Source organism: Haemorhous mexicanus, chromosome 3 (genome assembly GCF_027477595.1).
Source record: "Haemorhous mexicanus isolate bHaeMex1 chromosome 3, bHaeMex1.pri, whole genome shotgun sequence".
Lineage (NCBI taxonomy): Eukaryota > Metazoa > Chordata > Aves > Passeriformes > Fringillidae > Haemorhous > Haemorhous mexicanus.
Window position 1 is genome coordinate 47,189,129 of NC_082343.1, and position 19,447 is coordinate 47,208,575.

Sequence of the window (19,447 nt, forward strand, 5' to 3'; positions counted from 1 at the left end):
CAGATCCTGGCAATTTATAGTCTGGTGGTAAGAGCTTTTTCTGGGATTTGGGAATTGAGCATTTCCCTCACATAAAAGTAGAGAACCGAACTTACACTTGCAGTTTTGCTCCCAGAATCTTCTGTCCTTATGTCTGTTATACAAAAGTGAGTCTCATCTTCCACTTGTGAAGTTAAAGGATAAAAGAATTCACTTGTGCTTTTTTTGAGGAGTTTAATTGTGCTGATTCTTAATATCAAGAATTCTGATTCAACATATCAAGCCTCTGAGGGAACTAGATTTTTATGTTTGATGTTAGCATCAGAAGGTATTCAACACTTTTTATTAATTGTAAAAATGCTTCTGCTTAAATAAATAGGTTATATGAACAATTAAGCTTATTTGAAATAACTATTGATTTGTTTTATTGGTAGATGCTATTGGACATAATAGATTGTAAGAACAATCTGTTTAATAGAAATTTAGATTATATAAAATATTAATAATACAATTAGATTATCTAAAGTAATATATTTTAAGTCTTCAAGATTTAGAAGTGGTAGCTAAAACTTACCCAACCTATTTGTTTTACCCTCTTATGTTACATTCAGGTAAAGCTTTTTGTTTTACACTTAAATAATTATAGGGCAAATGTCTCAAGATAATGAAAATTAAGCATACTTATTTGCCAGAAGTGTCAGAAAATCACTGATTCTAGTGTTCATGCTGTGCTTAGTAATGAGTTCTACTTAACTCAGTCATTTGTGAATTTGATCCTCCATTTAATTTCAATAAATCTATGTAAACTAGAAACACATTAACACAACTTCTGCCCTTTTGCTTCATCAGTTTTTATAGCATTAAGGAGATATCCTGGTTGATAACGTTATGAAGTATAGAATACTGCCAGTTAATTAAAGAGAAGGTCAGCGTTCTAAATGAGATTGAAATAAAGAGTGGGGGAAGACATCCATAACTGTTCTGGTCTTGTTATTGATACTGTAAATATTATCACGGACTGAAAAATGTGAAATGAACCTTGCAATGCCATCATAGAGTGGCGTATGGAACAACCATTGTGCATAGACATCAGCTGAAGGGAATTCTCAGCTGCAACCAGTTGTGTTTGGTACAGCTGCATGGGAAAGGTGGACTTCACAGGCCCATGGAAATAGCATTATTCATAGAAAGCTGTAAGCTTTCCCGCAGGAATCTGTCTGGCATGAAAAATTTGTTTTCTTAATGGACAACAATCCATTTTCCTCATATCTCTGAAGTGGCCAACCCATCCTTATAGCTTAACAGATAACATACGGGTATATAATAATGTATTACTCGTGCTGTCTTATCAATGCATGGAATTCTTTTTAACTGTATTTTGGTGTATAGTGCTAGATGAAAACAAGGGCAAAGAGCAGGCATATTTTATACAACCAATTTTCTTTGAGCTACCAGATTCTTCATAGAAAAAAGTGTCTGGATGAAGCAATTTTGTTAATAACTTGATAGGAAAAACTTACTTTCCGAAATGTCTTTTGGCAAACCATAAGAGGTCAGAGGTTTGTATAGATGCTTTTCAGAACACTGCTTTGGTTGTTGTCATCATAGTATTTAGGACTGTATTTTCTTTCAAAGAAAGCCAACTAGTGCTGTCTAAAACTGAAAGAAAAATAATCACATGAAGAAAGAACCCTCTTATATATTATTAAATCATATATAATATTTTTTGTACATTATTGATTTGTCATCTCCTAAAATTCTACATCCTGCCAACATTACTGTTGTTTGTAGATAGCACTCCTTCTGTCTAAAACTGTGGGTAAGCTTCATGTTTGGATTTCTTTTCCCTCAAAGTCTCTCAGAGTTTCTCAGTGAACATTATACCTAGCAGAGACTTGAAACAGGATTCTCATTTTTATCTGATAAAGCTGGTTAACATAGCAATAGACAGTATAATAATAAATGATGGCATCTGGTTACCACTAGTTCTGGTTAACAGACTAAGACTGAAGTTATTTTCTGAATCTAGGGAAGAGAGTTGATTTTTATGAGGAGAAGAAATGCAAAACTTTGCAAGTGGCATCATCTTTGTAAATCTTCATGGCCATAAACACAGTCAGGGTTCAGTTTTGTCGTACTTTGCTTGGAAGTTGCTTCCTCCTGGTTGTTCAAATCAAAATTACATACGTTAATATTAAATGTTTAGAAAACTGCACAGAGCAAAAAATTTTTCACTATAGATAACTAAATATACTTTTAATTTTTTTTTCCCTAAAGAAACCTGGAGAGGAACCACCAGAAGAAGATGAAAGCCTTAAAAGAGTTGATCCTTTACATCAACTTATCCTGCTATTCAGTCGAACAGCCTTGACTGAAAAATGGTAGGGATGGTGTGAGAGACTACAGAGTATATGCAGATTTTCAGATTACTCATGTATTTGAAGTCATATATGTCTCTTTTCAAGTGAGATTGCATAAGCTAGGCCGAAACGTGCACGTGAACATACGGTGAGTTTGAGTTACACTCAAACCTCTTTAGCTTGTGGTATGTAAAGAGATTTTAATATGACTTTTTCACAGCTATGTATACTGTGTTCAGGGCTCACTACTCTTCTGTCTTCTATGTTCCCTATGGACAGGTACATTCTGAATATGAAATATAAGTAGAATTAAAAATTAACTATATTCACTTTACTGGACGGTGTTTATGAATTTCTGAGTAGTGTGTTTGTAGCTGGCTACACTTTTCTATTTTTATGAGTTAATCAAATCTTCATTTTCCAAAAATGCTTCACTAATTATTTATGAGCATCAAAGTTATTTTAAAATATTTTTAAGAAGTTGAAAAAATACTTTGGCACTTCAGTTCTACTGTAATTAATCTTCCTCATTTTACCTTTCCTCTGTCTGTTAACCAGCAAACTGGAAGAAGATTTCCTGTATATGGCTTATGCTGACATTATGGCAAAGGTAACTTGTTTGATACCTATTGCTTATTTTGTGTTTTAACTAAGTTAGTGAAGAAGAACAAGATAAATAACTTGTGAAGTGTTGTCAGTAAATTGCGAGTTCAGCAATGTTTTCTTTCTATATGATATCAGAGCTGCCATGATGAAGAAGATGATGATGGTGAAGAAGAAGTGAAGAGTTTTGAAGTAAGATTATACTTGTTTTGTTTTTCTTGTCATGTTAGACATTATTTCATAGCTTCCAGCTGACATTTATGTTTTTTGGTTCATGGCTTACTGCAGCTTATTATGCCAGTGAACTGCATGTCACAAGCTGGATATGGCAGATATAAGTCCCCAGATTAATATTAGTAAAAAAAAAACATGCACAGTATTACATAATATAAGATTAAATAGAGAATAAGTTAGTAGATCTTACGTATTTATTTCTTTTAACTTTAACTTTTAGTTAGGTATTACAGATAGTAACTTAGTCTAAAAGTCTGATAATAACAGACTGTATCTCTTAAATTATTCTGCCCTACCATTAGTTTGGATATTTTAAAATACTACAATACTACTTTTTGCAGTAGTCATTTGCATTCAGTACCTGTAATTCATACAGTAGTTTTATGTTCACATATATGTTAGTGCTTCTTAATAAAATGTGAACTTCTGTTCATTGGTACTGCTAAGACTTTTTGCTTGTGTGGAGAATAAGAGAGCTATATTTATTGCTGTTTAATGTTGAGTTTTTAGTGATAATCACTGTTTAAGGATATACACATGAGTTGATTACAAGTGTAAGAGTTGAGTCCTTGTCCTGTGTTTGCTGTGGGATCTGTCTCTCTTTTTCCATTAATAAAATGGAGTTTGCAAGAAATTTGTCTCTTCTGAGGGGCACTGAGGGAATTAGCTCTTTAATATTTTTAATATTTTAATGTGTTTTGGCATATTGTGATTCTGACCTTGAAAGGTGTATTTTGTGTCTTTCAAATCAATTAGTATTTACATTTCATATCTCTACTAAAACAAAGAAACAAGAAATAAATACTTTTATAATTTCTTTAAAAATTCTAAATATACTGATTGATTTCCTGTAAAACTATCTGTGCTGTTCTGATGAGTGGTTTGGGTCATGTTTACTTTTACTCCATTGTTTTATGGACATAGAATGTTCTGTATATTTTCTACATGATGCTACATGATATAGAAGTGAATTATTTAAGTACATATTCCCTATTTGACTGTGTAAAGAAATCAGAAAGAATATTAGTACTAAATTCTTTTCAATCACTCAGAAGTCCAGTTGAGTTTCAAGTAATATCCTCAAAATATAAAGTTTTGTTTCTTGGTAAATATCTCATTATGAACCCAAATTTCAGCGGGTTTTTCTGAATTTTTTTTCTTTTGCTCTGGGAATGCAGTATATGACATACCACTGACAAAGACTATTCATTCCTGTAGGGTCTTAGCAGTTAGCCTCTATATGCTTGTTAGATATCAAAAGTCTCATGCTCATAGATGTGAAAATTGTTGAATAGGAAGTCATTGAGGTGTATGAAAAATCTATCAGTAAGAAATTTGTTAGTGCTCCTTACCTAAATTGTAATGGGTTCTTTGTTTATCATTCAATTTTTTGTCTTGAGAGAAGATCCTATTAATTTGTTTCTCTTTATTATTTTTCCTGTAGCTGTGAAACTTATGTTTAAATAATGTATTTATATGTTCAAAAGACAATTTTGTGTATGTATTTGGTCAGTCACCTGCAGAAAAAAAATTTGGACTTCTTTTTCTTATTACTATTTCGCTTCTTGTCCTTGCCCTTCCTTAAGGTGACAGGATCACAACGCAGCAAGGTAAAACAAAAAAAATATGTGTGTATTTGTCTGGGTCTAATTTTGTGATTTTTCAGGCCCAACATCTTGGATAAGTTCAACTAAAGGGTCGTGAAAAAATTTTTAACATTTCAGTTCCAGCATGACATCACTACCAAACCCTTTTTGTGCACAAGCTCTTTAAAGATTTCAGGAATTATTTCTGCAGAATATGCCATGTAAAATTGTGATACTGTTTTGGGGAAAACAGAGTGTTGTTTGGCTTGTTCATGTTGTTTCGCTGTTCATGCCTTTTGTGCATCAGTAACCTTTCTGGTTTTAACTTAATTTGAATTAGTAAAACAACTTATTTGGTTATTAAGGGAAAGTAGTTGAACTTTTCTTCTGTATCTTAGCAGAGACACATTTCTGATATAGTGGTAGAATTCGGTTTCCAGTATTTGTCACAGAGCATCAATCATAGTTCATGTCTGATTCAGAGCCTTTGGAACTGAATCCTCAGCCTGCAACATTATAGTATTTGACAGAAGCTCCTTAGATGCTCCTGACCTTAAATGATTCATAGTTCTTCTTTGTTTTCTTTAAGAACATAGAGGCAATATCTCTGAAACTTCAGTGTTAATTTTTTTATTGGCTCTATTTCTTACTCAGCCTTTTGTGTGTCATCATGAAAGCCTCACCATTTGTTTCTGAAAGGTGTCCCATGGCTATGCAGCTGACTACTTGCCTGCTTCACGCGGGTCAAAGTCTCAGTTCCCACTGTTGACTCAGGCCACTTGCTGGTGGTGCTGCAGGGCTGATATTCTGGGAGAAGGTATGCTGTGTGGAGTAGCTAGTTTTTGGTTCTGAGGTAGTTAAATACAGTTATTTGTGCTGTGGTTTATGACAGCTAGAGTAAGTAAAGATGACTTGCTTGAGATTTGAAATGCACAGATTTAGCTAATGGTCAGACTTCAGTCAGTAACTTCAAATTTCATTTCCTATGGCAATGCAGGGAAACAATTGCAACCTTCTCCATGGAGAGGAGCCAAGGGGATTTTGGTATTTTGTTTGCTAGCCTTCTATTAACATTCAGATCACAAAAGAAAGAGGTTCCCAGGCATCTGTGGGGAGAGATGATGTATTTCAGGATCAACTTCACTCTTACTCCTCCAAAAATTTGCACAGGTCTATTCCATCTTCATATGATAAAGGCATTATCCTGGAAGATGAATGTGCTCACAAAAATTTATTTGAAAGGTATTGTAATTTTTGTGAATGAAGTGCATATCAAAAAACCCCAAAGAAAATACATAAGGAATCTAATAATATAATTTATTCTTTTTTAATTCCAATAATTCAGCTATTCAAATGCTGCATATCTATCACTCTGCTTACGTCATTACCACTGAATCTTATATGCTCCATAGAAATTTTTTTCTTGCTGACTGTGAGGTATTTTAAAAGGGAAAAAAAGCACAAGAATTAACCCTTGCTTTCTTCATACATGGCATCAAACAGTTGTGCAGATGTGAAACTGTGTATACCAGATGTGTGTGTGCTTGTGTGTGCATTTGTGTGCTTCTTCCTGTCTGGTGATCAAGTGTCAATGTTGAAGGCAGTTCTTTTATTCTATCCTGTGTATGCATGTGAAAAGTGTGACTATTCAATTTGTATAGGGTTAAAAGTCTACTGCTCTTCTAGACTTTAAAATTTGTGGTGTTTGAAGTCTTGGATCCTTTTGCAGTCAGAGCAAGAGAGATATTTGGGCAAGATTAGGATGTGATGAAAATGCCGAGTGTATTTTATTGACAATTTTGTTGCTCATATCTCATGCAGTGTAGTCTTATTTTTGTACAATTAATTTGAATTGGGTTAATAGTGTGAACAATAGGGACATGGCAACAATGCTCTCTGTATGTTAGTATGTTCCTGTCAACATTTACCTGCTAGTGTTTGCTTTGAGCTATCACAGATGTCTTTGCCCCTTCCCCTTTGTCTCTAAGTTAACTTTTTGTCTTATTGAACAGATGCTCGATTGACCCCCTGTAAAGTTGGTGTTACTGTCTCCTTTGATTCTATCTGATAAGAAATTATTTTAAATCAAACTGTTTCACTAGCTAAATGCAAATAGTTTTCTGCATTTGAGTCACTCCTACATATTAATGTGTGCCAAATATGTGTAGGATGGGAACTCGAAGGAATCAAAATTTAGCTCATGTTTTTAAACTCATTTGTATTAAATTGATTTAAATTAACTCTTTGCAGGAAGAAAAGAAATGGAGGAAATAGAGCTCCCCATTGCAGTTCATTTTATACCTGTTACTGGTAGCAAATTTTTGGTAGATTTCTTTATTCACAAGTTTTTTGACAAAATGATACATTTTGCTGTCACTTACCTCAGACAAAAATTTTCATCTTTCTTTACAAACAAATAATGCAACCTCTTAAGGTTGCATAAGGGCTCCAGCCCTTTGAAGATGGTTACCTGTATCTCTTACTGTCGCAAATCCTGAGTAAACCACTGAGTGTCCATATACCATATATTTACAATAAGTAACCATTTATTCTGTGAATTAAGATCACACTCCATATTCAATTTATCAATTTTAAGAAAGTAAACATTCAAATAACTATGTAAAAATGTGTTTTTCAGCAGTTTTTCTTACATGTAACGGATTGATTTCACTCTCTACACTACAGAATATGTTATTTATTAATAAATTAGTTTGGGTTGGAAAGGACCTTTAGAGGTCCTTGAGTCCAAACCCCTCACAACAAGCAGTGATACTTCAATGATGAAGTCCAAAAGAGGGATTCAGGAAAAATAATTTTTTTTTATAGAGCAGAAACCAGCATTGAACCTAAAGGATTGAAGTATTTATAAAGATGTATATATAAAAAGGTACAGAAGTATTATGCATGAGTTCTTGATATTTTAATTACATAGCTTATACTTATGCATGCCTGAAATTGAAATGAACAGATGTTTTTCCAGTGTAGGTCCTGCCGAATAGGATTTGTTCTTTGGGCTAAGCACAAGTCTTGAACAAATATGAAGACATTTCAAAGGAGAAGCATTCATCTTCTAATAGCTGAGTTGAAAGCAATTTCTGTTCTTTACATATTTTTTTCTTTTCCTAAACTTATGTTAATTATTTCATATTCAAAAAAAAAAAGAGAAAAAAAGCTCTGTAAAAGCAGGGTCTTATATCAGCAGTCTGTATTTTGGAGCTTAGTGGTGTCAGCAAACAAACCTCTCCATATGTCCTAGCTCAAAGGGAAACTCCAATAACCAGTCTCTGTATGAATTACAAGAAAATTTAGAATTTCAATGACACACTTGTCAGTTAAAGCTTCTCTTTGGTTTTATCAAGTTTGTTGCCTACAAATTCAAACTAAAAATTTTTGGGTTTGCCTGATTTATTTTGGCATATGATTGTTCATAATGATTTAAACCCCAAAAACCAGAATGAAGTAGAAAATATTTGGGTCTCTACTTTTAAAGAGTATGATTCAGAAGTTTCCTTGGTTTGGTAGAATGCTGGAGAAAGTCTATCATATGAGAACACGTACATTTATAAGTGGTCAGCTTTTTCCTAGATGAGTAGAAAATATCCAAGATGAAATAGATTTGTTCCTCATTGAGGACTGGGGTTTGGGATGTGTTTCTTTTGGTTTTTGATGTTGGTTGGTTGTTTATTTTTGGTTTTGGTGGTTTTTTTTTAAATTCTTTTCAATTATTTTAAACGTTTCATTTAGCAAAGTATTTCTGCTATTGTTGTGATGGTTTGGTGAATGACAGAAAGCTCAAATCATTGGCTAATTACTTTGGTAGTTTCATGACTTCAGCTGGCAAGCAAGTGGATAAAGTGCAAAAAGCTGAAACTGGTAGCACAGATAACAGTGTAAACAGTAAGCACATCTTAAAGAAATGGGGATAACCTTATTAATTTAGTATGCTTTGTAGGCAATGGGTGGCCCTCTTCATGTAAGTGCTGCCATCACATATAGATTTATATATAATGTATTGAGTTGGCAGGGAGAAAGCAACAGTGAAAATGCATTGTGAAGCTGAAGAAGGAACCATGATCTTTATGGGTTATCATCAAAGAATGGTTGCTTCTAAGAGAAATGCTTGTGGTGTTTTTGTTGGTGGATTTGTTTGGTTGGCAGACTGGTTTGGTTTTTGTTTTCTTTTTTTTTTTTTTTGTCTGTTTTGTTACTAATATCCTAGATATCTTGATTTCCATGGGAAATACCACTTTTCTCATGCTAAGCTGTTTGACAATGCCTCTTTCTACTGTTCTTCTATACTGCCATTGCAAGAAGTTAGTCTGTAGATTATGCAGATACATCCTCACTGTAAGCATTCTTAAAAAACTTTGATATTCTTATAAAAAAATGTTGCACAATGAAAGTAGTATAGCTGGTGTTAGGCTTGTGAATAGTAAATTTTGCAAGGAAAGAAAGATGAAAGGGTGTTGGGTCTAAAACTAAAGGTATCTAAAAATAGGAAATTGTTTTTAAGAAAAGAAAGTCTGATCAATTTTCAGTGGCTTCTGAAGCAAATGAAAATATTTTATTGTAGCTATATTGAACCTGTGATGTCATGGTTTTCTGGTGGTTTGTATGTGTGGTGTGTGTGCGCGTGCGTGTATGTGTTTCTGTTTTGTTTTTGTTGAACTTCCAGGAAGAGGTTTAAACATGAAGGCAAAACTTTCAAACCCTAGCATGGCTAAATACAAAGCAACGCTGCCATTTTTTTTTCCTTTTTGTGCCTCCATCTAGATCTGTCACATAATTTAAAGCAAAAAGAAAGATACAATTTAACCACAGGAGAGCTAATAGTGTGAAAAAAAAAACCCTGATGAATTTTGTTTCCGCAGCACGATATTATCAAAGATTTAAGAAACAAATTTGCCAGCCTCGGCGAGAACTCTCTGGTAACAGCATAAATGTCTGTGTTGGTTTGCTTTTGAGTTAAAGGTTTCTTTTTCATTCATTTGAACATATTTCTCTTTTTTACCTCTTCTTTTTTAATTTATTACTCATATCCTCTATTTAGCAAGCCTTCATTTTTTAAACCTCTTCCATCTTCCAATGTATTTTTTCTGTAACTTGGATGGAAAGTTTATGGCAGCAAAGCTGTCATTCTGGCTACTTCTGCTGCAGCTGTTCCTGCTTCTAGGTCATACATGTTTTGGGCGTTGTGTTTTTGGACATGATACTAACTGATTGTGTCATGTTCCTTTTGAGTAAGCTTTTTACCACGCCATCTGATGGACTCACTGTCATAGGGCTCTATGCAACTTCCATTTTGCAACTTATACTGCTTAGTCATCCTCAATTCTCCAGCAAACTTCAATTAACCTGATGAAAGTTGAAATTCTTCTGGAATTAACTGTGCCTTTATGTTTGCTCTTTATGCTCGTTATGTTTTCGGTAGTAGTTTAAAATACAAAAAAGAAACTTCACCATTGCTCAAGCAACGCCATGCAGTATTGTTTGTTGCCGCTAGAGAATACAAAATATAAAAGCACAGTGTATTCTATCAAATATTCTGTAAGTAGGGGGGCAATCTATATTGTAATATAATAATATGTTTTGAAAAAAAATCTGAGATGTTTCTTTTACTCTGGTATTCAGCAACAACTTACAACTCAAGAGTCACATACTGAGCAGTATGAAGTTATGGTCACACTATAGAAGATTATTAAGAGTATGAACTGTTGCACAAAAACACAGCACAAAAGTGCAAGTTCGATACATGCAGTATATATCATGAACATGGGCTTTGAACTAACCTAATGATTCACAATTGAGACGACTCTTTCCAGATAAACTGCTAAAAGCACATTAAAGAAAAATACCAAGTGGAGATTATTACTTGAGCCTGTTAATTACTTGTTCAATAGCATCGTATGTATTAAATGGTTCATAATGTTGCCATAGAGCCCATAAACTAAGAGAAAACCAAGAACCTTTGGAAGACTGATAGTAACTCAAATCTCATGTTAAATGACCGGAATTTTTATTCAGGAAAAAGAAATGGAAAAGCAAAAACTTCTGTATCAACAAGCCAGACTGCATGATCGTGGTGCTGCTGAGATGGTTCTGCAGACAATCAGTGCAAGTAAAGGTAAGGTTTTGGTGTGTAGGCTAAATTTTAAGCCTTCTTTCTAGTGAACTTCAAAGTGATTTAATTTCTTATTGGGCACAACATGCATATATTTGGCTCTAAGATTCACTTTCAAAATTAACTCAAAATTTCAAAAATTTTGACAGCTAATCTAGAAAAGTATAATGAGTGATTTTCATAAGACTATTTTATATTCTTTTGTACTTGTAAATAATTTTTCTAGTGCTAATTTTGAGGATGAGTGAATTACATCATAGCTTTAGCAGCAATGAATGACAAAATGGCCCTTAAGTTCTGGAATGTGAACAGTTCTGAAGTAGGTGTGGACTTAGGTTCTTTTGTTATTTCCCATTCTCCAAATAACTGCTTTATTGGTGTACTGTGATAAAACCATTTCAGAAGTTTAAATGATGCTTTTTCCCCTTAGAAGACATCTTATTCTAAGGTTTTATGCATTCATTTTTTTCTTTTGTGATTTCTTTCCACAAGAGTGATGTTTTAAAAACACCCAATTACAAATTTTGTTTCGTCTGCTCAAATGCTTGGGTCACTGTCATTTTCTAAATAAACCAGAAGGAAGCATCCAGATTTTCATGCAGAGGGGACATATTGTTAATTTTGAAAGCTAGCTTATCATTGTCAGCCTACTCTTAAATCAACTGTTCGATGCTCTAGTGATTGAAACATGATTTATAGTCACTGAACTTAGTTATTCCTGCTTTATATCTTGGTTCTTCTGTGTACTTTGTATGCATTACATTATGTGTGTAGGCACTCATGAAGAAATTAAGGAAAAATAGGTCAGTATTACAATTCATTGAACGGATAAAATAATTATTATAACATTATTATTTTTATATGATCCAAAAATATATTTTAAAATATTTTTAAGGTGAGATGGGGCCAATGGTTGCAGCAACCCTAAAGCTAGGAATTGCCATCCTAAATGGAGGAAATTCTACTGTTCAGCAGGTAAGGTACTAGTTTCTTCTACCCTTTCTAGCCAGTATAGGTCTTTATACCATGGCCATTTTTGCTGCTGTACCACATTACGTAGTGTGACTGTTTGTCACACACTGTTTATCCTCTTACTCCTGTTTGCAGAACAAAATCGTATAAAAAAGTACCTTGTTTGATGGGTATTTCTTGTTTGTTTAGAAGGCTAAAGGGTTTGTTTTGCACTTCAGGTGTAAGGGGGAAATTTTAAGTTATGTCATTTACTTCTGTAGGAATTCTTTGGGAAGGAGGACTTTGTTGGGAGATTGCTATTGTCCTATAGCCTGTAGAGCAAAATTGCTGACCCAAGTCTTCACTAAAAATAATGATACACAACTTCAGAAGTCCTTAGCTTATGCAATGAGACTCTTGCTGATAAAAGCAGAGAAAATCCTGAATAACTAATCCATTGTAAGATAATTTGGTTCCCAGTGGACAAGTCTGATGCATTAAAAGAATCCTGCACTGTTGAAGTGATGAGGCTGATATAGGGTACGTTCAGTGTTCTGTACTAGCTGAAGATTCCTCTGTTGAGAATGGCTTATACCTGCCATAACTAAATTATTGCAGTAAATTTTAAAGAATACAGAAAACTGGGAGCAATTAAGGTCCTAAGTGAAGCTGCTGAATGCAACCAAAGTAATGTTCTTTTCAGTGGCTGTCATTGCCAGGAATTGACATGAAAGACTACAAGTAGTGCAGAAATTATTTCCTTGAGCCACTGCCAGTTCTTTGTGATGTCATGATATTCAATTAGGAAAATCATGAAATTTCTAATCCTACAATCTGTTTTTAAAAATCATTTGGTAACGACCTAATGAATCAAAATGGAGGAAACAGTATTTTTGGATTGATAGGAATGCTACTAGTCTTAATTACATTCTTAAAACATAAAAGCATCAGTAGTACCGTTAGAATTGTAGTTTTTTTAGTTGCCTCATTTATACCTGTTTCTTCTGGTGTTATGTTCAACTTTCCAATTTTCCTTTAGGTCCTAAGATCAGCTTTTTAGTCTTCCTTGAGAAGAGTATGGGTGGGGAGAGAGGAACAGTGTGGTTTTCAAAAATCATTATTATCATCCTCCTCTGGAGTTCTTTGCTTTGATTGGTATAATGTTGTTGATTGGGGTATTCTTTTCCTGTAGTGTTGGTTCTACTCGGGTTTACACTGATACGTTTTTCTAACACTGTCTGCCTATATGCTGTCCATTTTGGAGGTTACTTATTATCCACTTTTCCTATTATTTTTGCAAAAATAGTTTTACTTCCATCAAAACATGATTTCTTGTAGCTTTCTTACTAAGATTGACCTTTAACATTCTGGATTTTCTTCACAACAGAGAGCTCTGGTATCATCCTTTATCTTTGCTCAACAGTACATTGCATTCTAGAATCACAGGTCACTCAATAAATTCTTGTATTGCAATCTGTTTTCAGATAGTTATTGCACATCATAATAAAACTAAAAAAAATTTAAAATATGCTGAAATTGCTGGTAACAGACTATTGCAGCTAAAATAATTTAAAATAAACTGAGGTTAAGAAAAACCTCATCTGGTGTTGAAACAATAGTGCCAACATAAATTTTTAGCCTAGTAGTAGCAAGATTGCATTTGTGCTAAACTCTAAATTCTTCTGGCTGTGTTGACTTTAGTCACTATCTTAATTTACCATGCTTTAGGAAGGCATAACCAAAATGTGTGACCTTTTCTATAAAGTACATGTGCATTAAATGTTGTTTTTGGTTTTGATAGCTGGATTTTTCTCCGCAAGGCTCTTAAATATTAGGGATATTTCCAAACACCAACGTCGCTAATAGTATTGACTACATATAGTCTTAAGTTACCTGGGTTATTACATAACAGGAATATTAATTCTCTGTGTAATTTATTTGTGTTTGCTGCAGAAAATGCTTGACTACCTCAAGGATAAAAAGGATGTGGGGTTCTTTCAGAGCCTTGCAGGTCTTATGCAGTCCTGTAGGTAAGAAAGTATCAACTTGAAAAATTTATTATTTTGCATGTATATTTTATTCCATGGGATGTATAGTTCTGGAATGATCCTCTACATAGTCCTTGCAAGTAGCACTTGTGGTTTATAATGTGCTAGATTTGGATTAAGGACAGGATGGTGCTCGTGGTGTAAAAATCTTGCTGATATGGATCTGCCTTTGTAAGAAAGCTCTTTCCAAAAATATTTGCAGAATTTGAATCTACCTGAGATATGGCAGAAAACAACTCCTGAGTTAGGAGCATTCCTCAGAGGCAAATCCTTAACTCTGGAGGCATCCAGTAATCCTGCAGAGATCAGGTTAATGATCAATGTCAAGGAAGCACAAAAGATTTTGGGAAACCCAGGTTAGTTAGAATTAGTCATACGGCTTCTTAGAAGTGAAGTATCTAATTTCATATTAAATGAATGAATTTTAATAAATTGAGGTGATACTATGACTTTTTTGTTATTCGTGCTTATTTATGATTTATATTAATTTAATATATAAATGTATGTGTTTAAATGTTTTATACATAATTCCTAAGAATAAACCATATCAGTAAATTATGTATTAGTGAACATAAAACACAGGACTAAAAGGGGTTCCCTGGATCAGGTGAGTCAGTCTTCTTGTTATGTCCAGGGTATCACGTTATGTATTCTTTTTTCTTAATTATGTATTCTTTTTTCTTAATTATGTATTCTTTTTTCTTAATGCTGTCTATGGCCAAGTTTCATTTTGAAATCCATGAGGTTTCTTGCCAGCAGAAGTTCTGTCATAGTTCTATGTTAATCTAACTTTTACAATCATTTTTGCTTATGAACAAAATTATCCCTGGCCAGCTGACTTGCAAAGCCCTGAAAGGCAGAATCTCACAGGTTCACAAAAGAAATATGTGAGGTATCGTCCTTCCTTGAATCTGGTTAGTTGAATACATATTCCCTTTGGGCAGCTTCAGTTTTTTAGAATGTGGAAGGAGAGAAACACTAAATGAAACTAATAATGACAGTTTCATAATGGACCTTGCTGCTTTGGTATGAACTGGGCTATAATACAAAAGTAGTCAATAACTTGGCTTCCTTAGAGCATGTAAAAATGAGTATGTGTATCATAAATGCATATATTCCCCTTTTTTTTGGTCAGTCATACAGAGCTGAATTCTGTGGGCACATTCAGGGCAAAAGCAGGTTCAGGTTGTTGAGCTGAGATTTGTAGCCTCATAACAGACACATAATCAAGCCACTGAGTTGTATCTTTTTAATACTAGTATGCTTGTAAACTTCAATGAAATCACACATCCTTTTTACTTCCACAAAATTAAATATTGCATTTATTTAATTAATCACAGGACAAATGTAATTTTTCTCACCGCAGTGTTCTTGACCTAAATGCATTTGAACGTCAGAACAAAGCAGAAGGCCTTGGCATGGTGACTGAAGAGGGATCAGGTACTATTGATTCAACAGAAATTATCCATGACGTTTTTGAAGTTTTGCAGAAGCAAGCTCAATTTGAGAGAAACCCAGGGGAGGTTTTAAGTTAGGCATAAGGAACAGGTTCTTCACCCAAAGGGTTTTTGGGCACTGGAACAGAGACCGGGGAAGTGGTCACAGCACCCACCTGACAGAGTTCAAGCAATGTTTGTCTGGACAATGATCTCAGGCACGTGGTGTGACTCTTGGGGTATCCCATGTGGGGCTAGGATTTAGAATTTGAAGATGCTTATGGGTGAAGATGCTTATGGGTCTCTTCCAACTCAGTATATAGTGTATGATTCCCTGAACCCTGTAAATTTATATCTAGAGGCTGAAGCTAAAACAGGTTTCCTAAAAGTGATTTATATTTAATTGACATACCTGAGCCAGTCCTTGTCAACAGGAAATCATTAGCATGTGTTGAGTTTCAGAATGGTCTCAGAGGACTCTTTCTTATCATTTTGAAGAAGTGAAGACATTACATGTAAAATTGAAAACATATTCCAGTTACAAACAACAGCGTTTCTGCATGTAAAACATTTCAGAAGTCCCCAACCAGTTTCAGCATAGAATGAAATAAAAAATTTCCACCTGGTTTCTTGAACTGAAAACTACACCACTTACTTAAGCCATAAGTAAAATGTTAGAGGTTTATGGAAATCTGTCTGCTTTGTGGGAAAACTTCTGGGAAAAGCTTTTTCTTTGAAATAATTTTTTTTCTATTTGTCTTTGGGGAAATATTGCAAAATTTTCACTCTACTTTTGACTTTGAACCAATTTGGCTTTCCACCCTTGGTGTTGTTAATTCACTGTCAATTTCTTTCTTCTGCTTGATAGTAAATTCTGCTACTCCTTTACTGTGATCGTCTGGGTACATTAAGTTCATTCTTGTGTGCTTAATAGAGCTACCAAAGCACATTTTCCTCCCTTGTCTTCAGAACTTTTTACAGTGCATTTTTATGTTTAAATCCTACAGTGACCTAACCTTTTAACATGTTTTTATCTTAAAAGCAAGGTAAAAAAGCTTGACTGTATAATTCCTAATGCTTTTGAGGGATCATAATTCATACCAGCAACACTGCATATCTCATTGTCCCTTGAGCCTGTAGGTCTTTTATGCGGCCTATTTCTTCAATATTCAACTGCTTAAATAATGATTTTTCCTTAACTATTACATTTGCCTGAATGACTTCAAGGCCAGTCAAAAATTCTGCTTCTCCAAAAGTGCTCTCACAGTTTAAATTATAGATTAAATCTTTCTAGACTTATATGAGTGATAAAAAAGCAAACCCATGTGGATAAAGTTCGGTTACAAGATGGTAAATTGAGCACTGGTACAGCTATCTGGCATATAATTTTTGGATATTGCTCTCATGTTTCACTGAAGATTATTCTGCACAACCTTTTATTATTTTGGACAACATTTCTACTATTACATAACTAAACTTACTCAAAATGTTGAATTCTGAAATGGACTCTCAAGATATTGGCTCATTATTCTTTTGACCTCTGCCTCTGTTTCTAGAAATGACTGTTTTTTGCATGCAAATGTGTAAATAAATCTCTAAATGCTGCATAATTGACTCTACTGATGTTAAGAGTATTTTTGTGCTTCCTCATTTGAGGGATTTTTTTTCATTTTCTGTTTATTTGATGTTTCTCTTTTAGTACAGAACTAATTTTGGCAAAACCAATACTAACTATATTTTGTATTTCCTAAAACAAATTCTCACCTTTTTTTCTTTTTTTCCTGTTTCTTTTTCTTTGAACTAATTGTCCTGTCCTCCCTTCCTCAGTCATCACCCATGAGCGTGGTAATTATTAAAAACAACTGCCTCTTCCTGATTTTCCCTGCTCTTAGCTTTGTGTCAGCATTGTACAGCTCCTGAATATCACTAGATTTTTCCCTGTAATATTGCTAAACTAGTGTGATTTTTCTGTTAATATTACAATTTTTCATACTAAAATTCTTGGTTTACATGTCAAAACTTCCCATTTTGGTCTTCCTCTCCTCAGGATTTGCACAGTGACTGACACAGTAGATGTAAGAGCAACAAGCTTTTTTATACTTTTCTTTCCTGTTCTTTTTTATTTGTTTTCATTTTAGTGAGCCCAATATTTGCAATGGAGGAATGTTAAAAGGAAAAAATAGTAATATATACATACACAAAGCCTTGTGCTTTAGTCCTCCTGTAGCCTTTTTGTTGTGTATTGAATGTGGCTTTATTGCTGCACTGATTTGTGCAAGCACAGGAAATCAGTGGTGGATCCAGTGAGGATTTGAGGGTGGTTGGTGAGGAGAGGACTTGCCACTGGCTAGGTTTATCTAATGCAGTCAGGAGTTGATACAAGAAAGAGGTGGTGCATTGCTCATTTAGAGGAATCAGGACTGTTTACAGGTGACTCTTCCTTATTCTGAAAGCTACTTGGTGTGTTATGGTTGCTATACCTCAAAATTTCCTTACTTCAAGTAAAGGAAGAGCTTTGTAGGAGCAGTTGTCATGAAATGTTCATGTCACCATGTGAAAAGAGAATTTAAAATACAAAATGTATATACCAGTCAGCAGAAACAATGAACTCCAACACAGCAGATGTCTTTTAATTAGCCAAATGTTGGGGAGGAGGATGATTTGGTGTTTTATTTGTTTTCTCAGTTGAAATTTTTTATTTGGCAACTTAACAAAATTCTATGCAGTGATTAGGAAATTTTTTTTGTTTGTTTTCTTTGTTTGTGAGCAGTAGCAGTGTCAGATACAGTAATCACTGCGTCAAAGATTTCTTGGCACTAAGGAATAATATTTGCAAAAACCATCTTTTCCTACATATTAATATCCAGCAACTGAAAATTCTGGACAAAAGAAACCAAATCCAACTAAAAAATACTGTATTTTTCCTTTCAAAGTTACATAATTGTTGATAATATGCTACCTTTATATAGTAAAATTTTTTTTATAATATGAAGCACGCCTTTTTCAGTTAATTGAAAAGTAGTTTACATAAGAGCTGTAGAGGTACTGGTATTAATACCTGATAGCATTAAGAAAGCCAAGCCAGTGTGTCTGTGGGGAAACTCCTGTAGTGAACAGTTTTAAAGTATCCTAGATTTTATAGGATATCTGAGCTCTTATGTCTGCCATCCTGTGAATAACCATCTGTAAATACTACAAAGGAAGTACCAAAGATGAGAAAGATTTTTGCACTGGTTTTTATTAGTTTTGTTTTTTTGAGAAAGATGCTTATTCTATGAGTATTTAAGTAATCCTCAATTAAAGATAATTTTATTGATTCCCAAGGAAATGATGGGATGTAAAATGTGCATTTTAGCCTGTTTTTCATTTCATCTGAATCAGCTGCAGAAGCACATTCATGAGTAATTGTCATTGACTTTGCAGCCTGCAAGCCCAAAACTATTATTCCCAAAGTCAAAGAAAAACTGTTGAAACTTATGGGAATAAAGTCAACCCTTCCTCTTGTGCAGTTCTTGTTTCTGGTCCCATGCCAACCTTAGCAATAGATAGAAAGCCCTTTATTGAGTCAACATGGATGTGAAATTTATTGCTCTATTCCAATTGTTTCTTTGTGCTGTCCACATCGTAAGTGCCTTGTCCTGATATTCCTCTGACTGGTACTACCTTCCCTTTCCAAACCCTGGAACCCCCACTGGTAACAACATTGATGGTTCTTTAGCAAATGTGTTTCTTACTTGTTTTTGTGGCGTACTCAATGTTGTTTCTTCTGTATGTATTTTGTTTTGATTGTTCTGTTTCCTTTTCCAAAAAGGGGGGTTCAAAATCAAAGACACTACTTACTATTTTGCAATGTTTTTTCATTTGACACTCATACTACTTGCCATTTCACTGTGAGTCACAAAAATCTTGAAAGTGCAATGTTTTTGTCTTTTGGAGAGAGCTGTTTTACTTCTGTGAAGTACGAAACTTAAGACGTTTGTTAGGTTTATACTTAGATTATTTTGCTTCTTTTCCCCCTTTTTCAGGAAAGCTCTTTTTTAATGTTCAGTTTTTTAATATTTTATCATGTCTTTCTTTAATTTCTCTGTAAGTTCACAGAAGTCTTATTTTATAAAATACAATTTTAGAG

General features: G+C 34.1%; 1 protein-coding gene across 1 annotated transcript in view; it reads left to right on the forward strand.

Moving 5' to 3' along the window:
* LOC132325705 (ryanodine receptor 2) overlaps positions 1–19,447 on the forward strand; it is a 94,209-nt gene that overhangs the window by 35,683 nt on the left and 39,079 nt on the right. Inside the window, exons 19-25 of the mRNA XM_059843288.1 lie at positions 2,257–2,360; positions 2,898–2,949; positions 3,081–3,134; positions 10,787–10,886; positions 11,779–11,858; positions 13,788–13,864; positions 15,249–15,322. Of these exons, the coding sequence (XP_059699271.1) occupies positions 2,257–2,360; positions 2,898–2,949; positions 3,081–3,134; positions 10,787–10,886; positions 11,779–11,858; positions 13,788–13,864; positions 15,249–15,322 (541 nt within the window). The remainder of the gene's footprint in view (positions 1–2,256; positions 2,361–2,897; positions 2,950–3,080; positions 3,135–10,786; positions 10,887–11,778; positions 11,859–13,787; positions 13,865–15,248; positions 15,323–19,447) is intronic.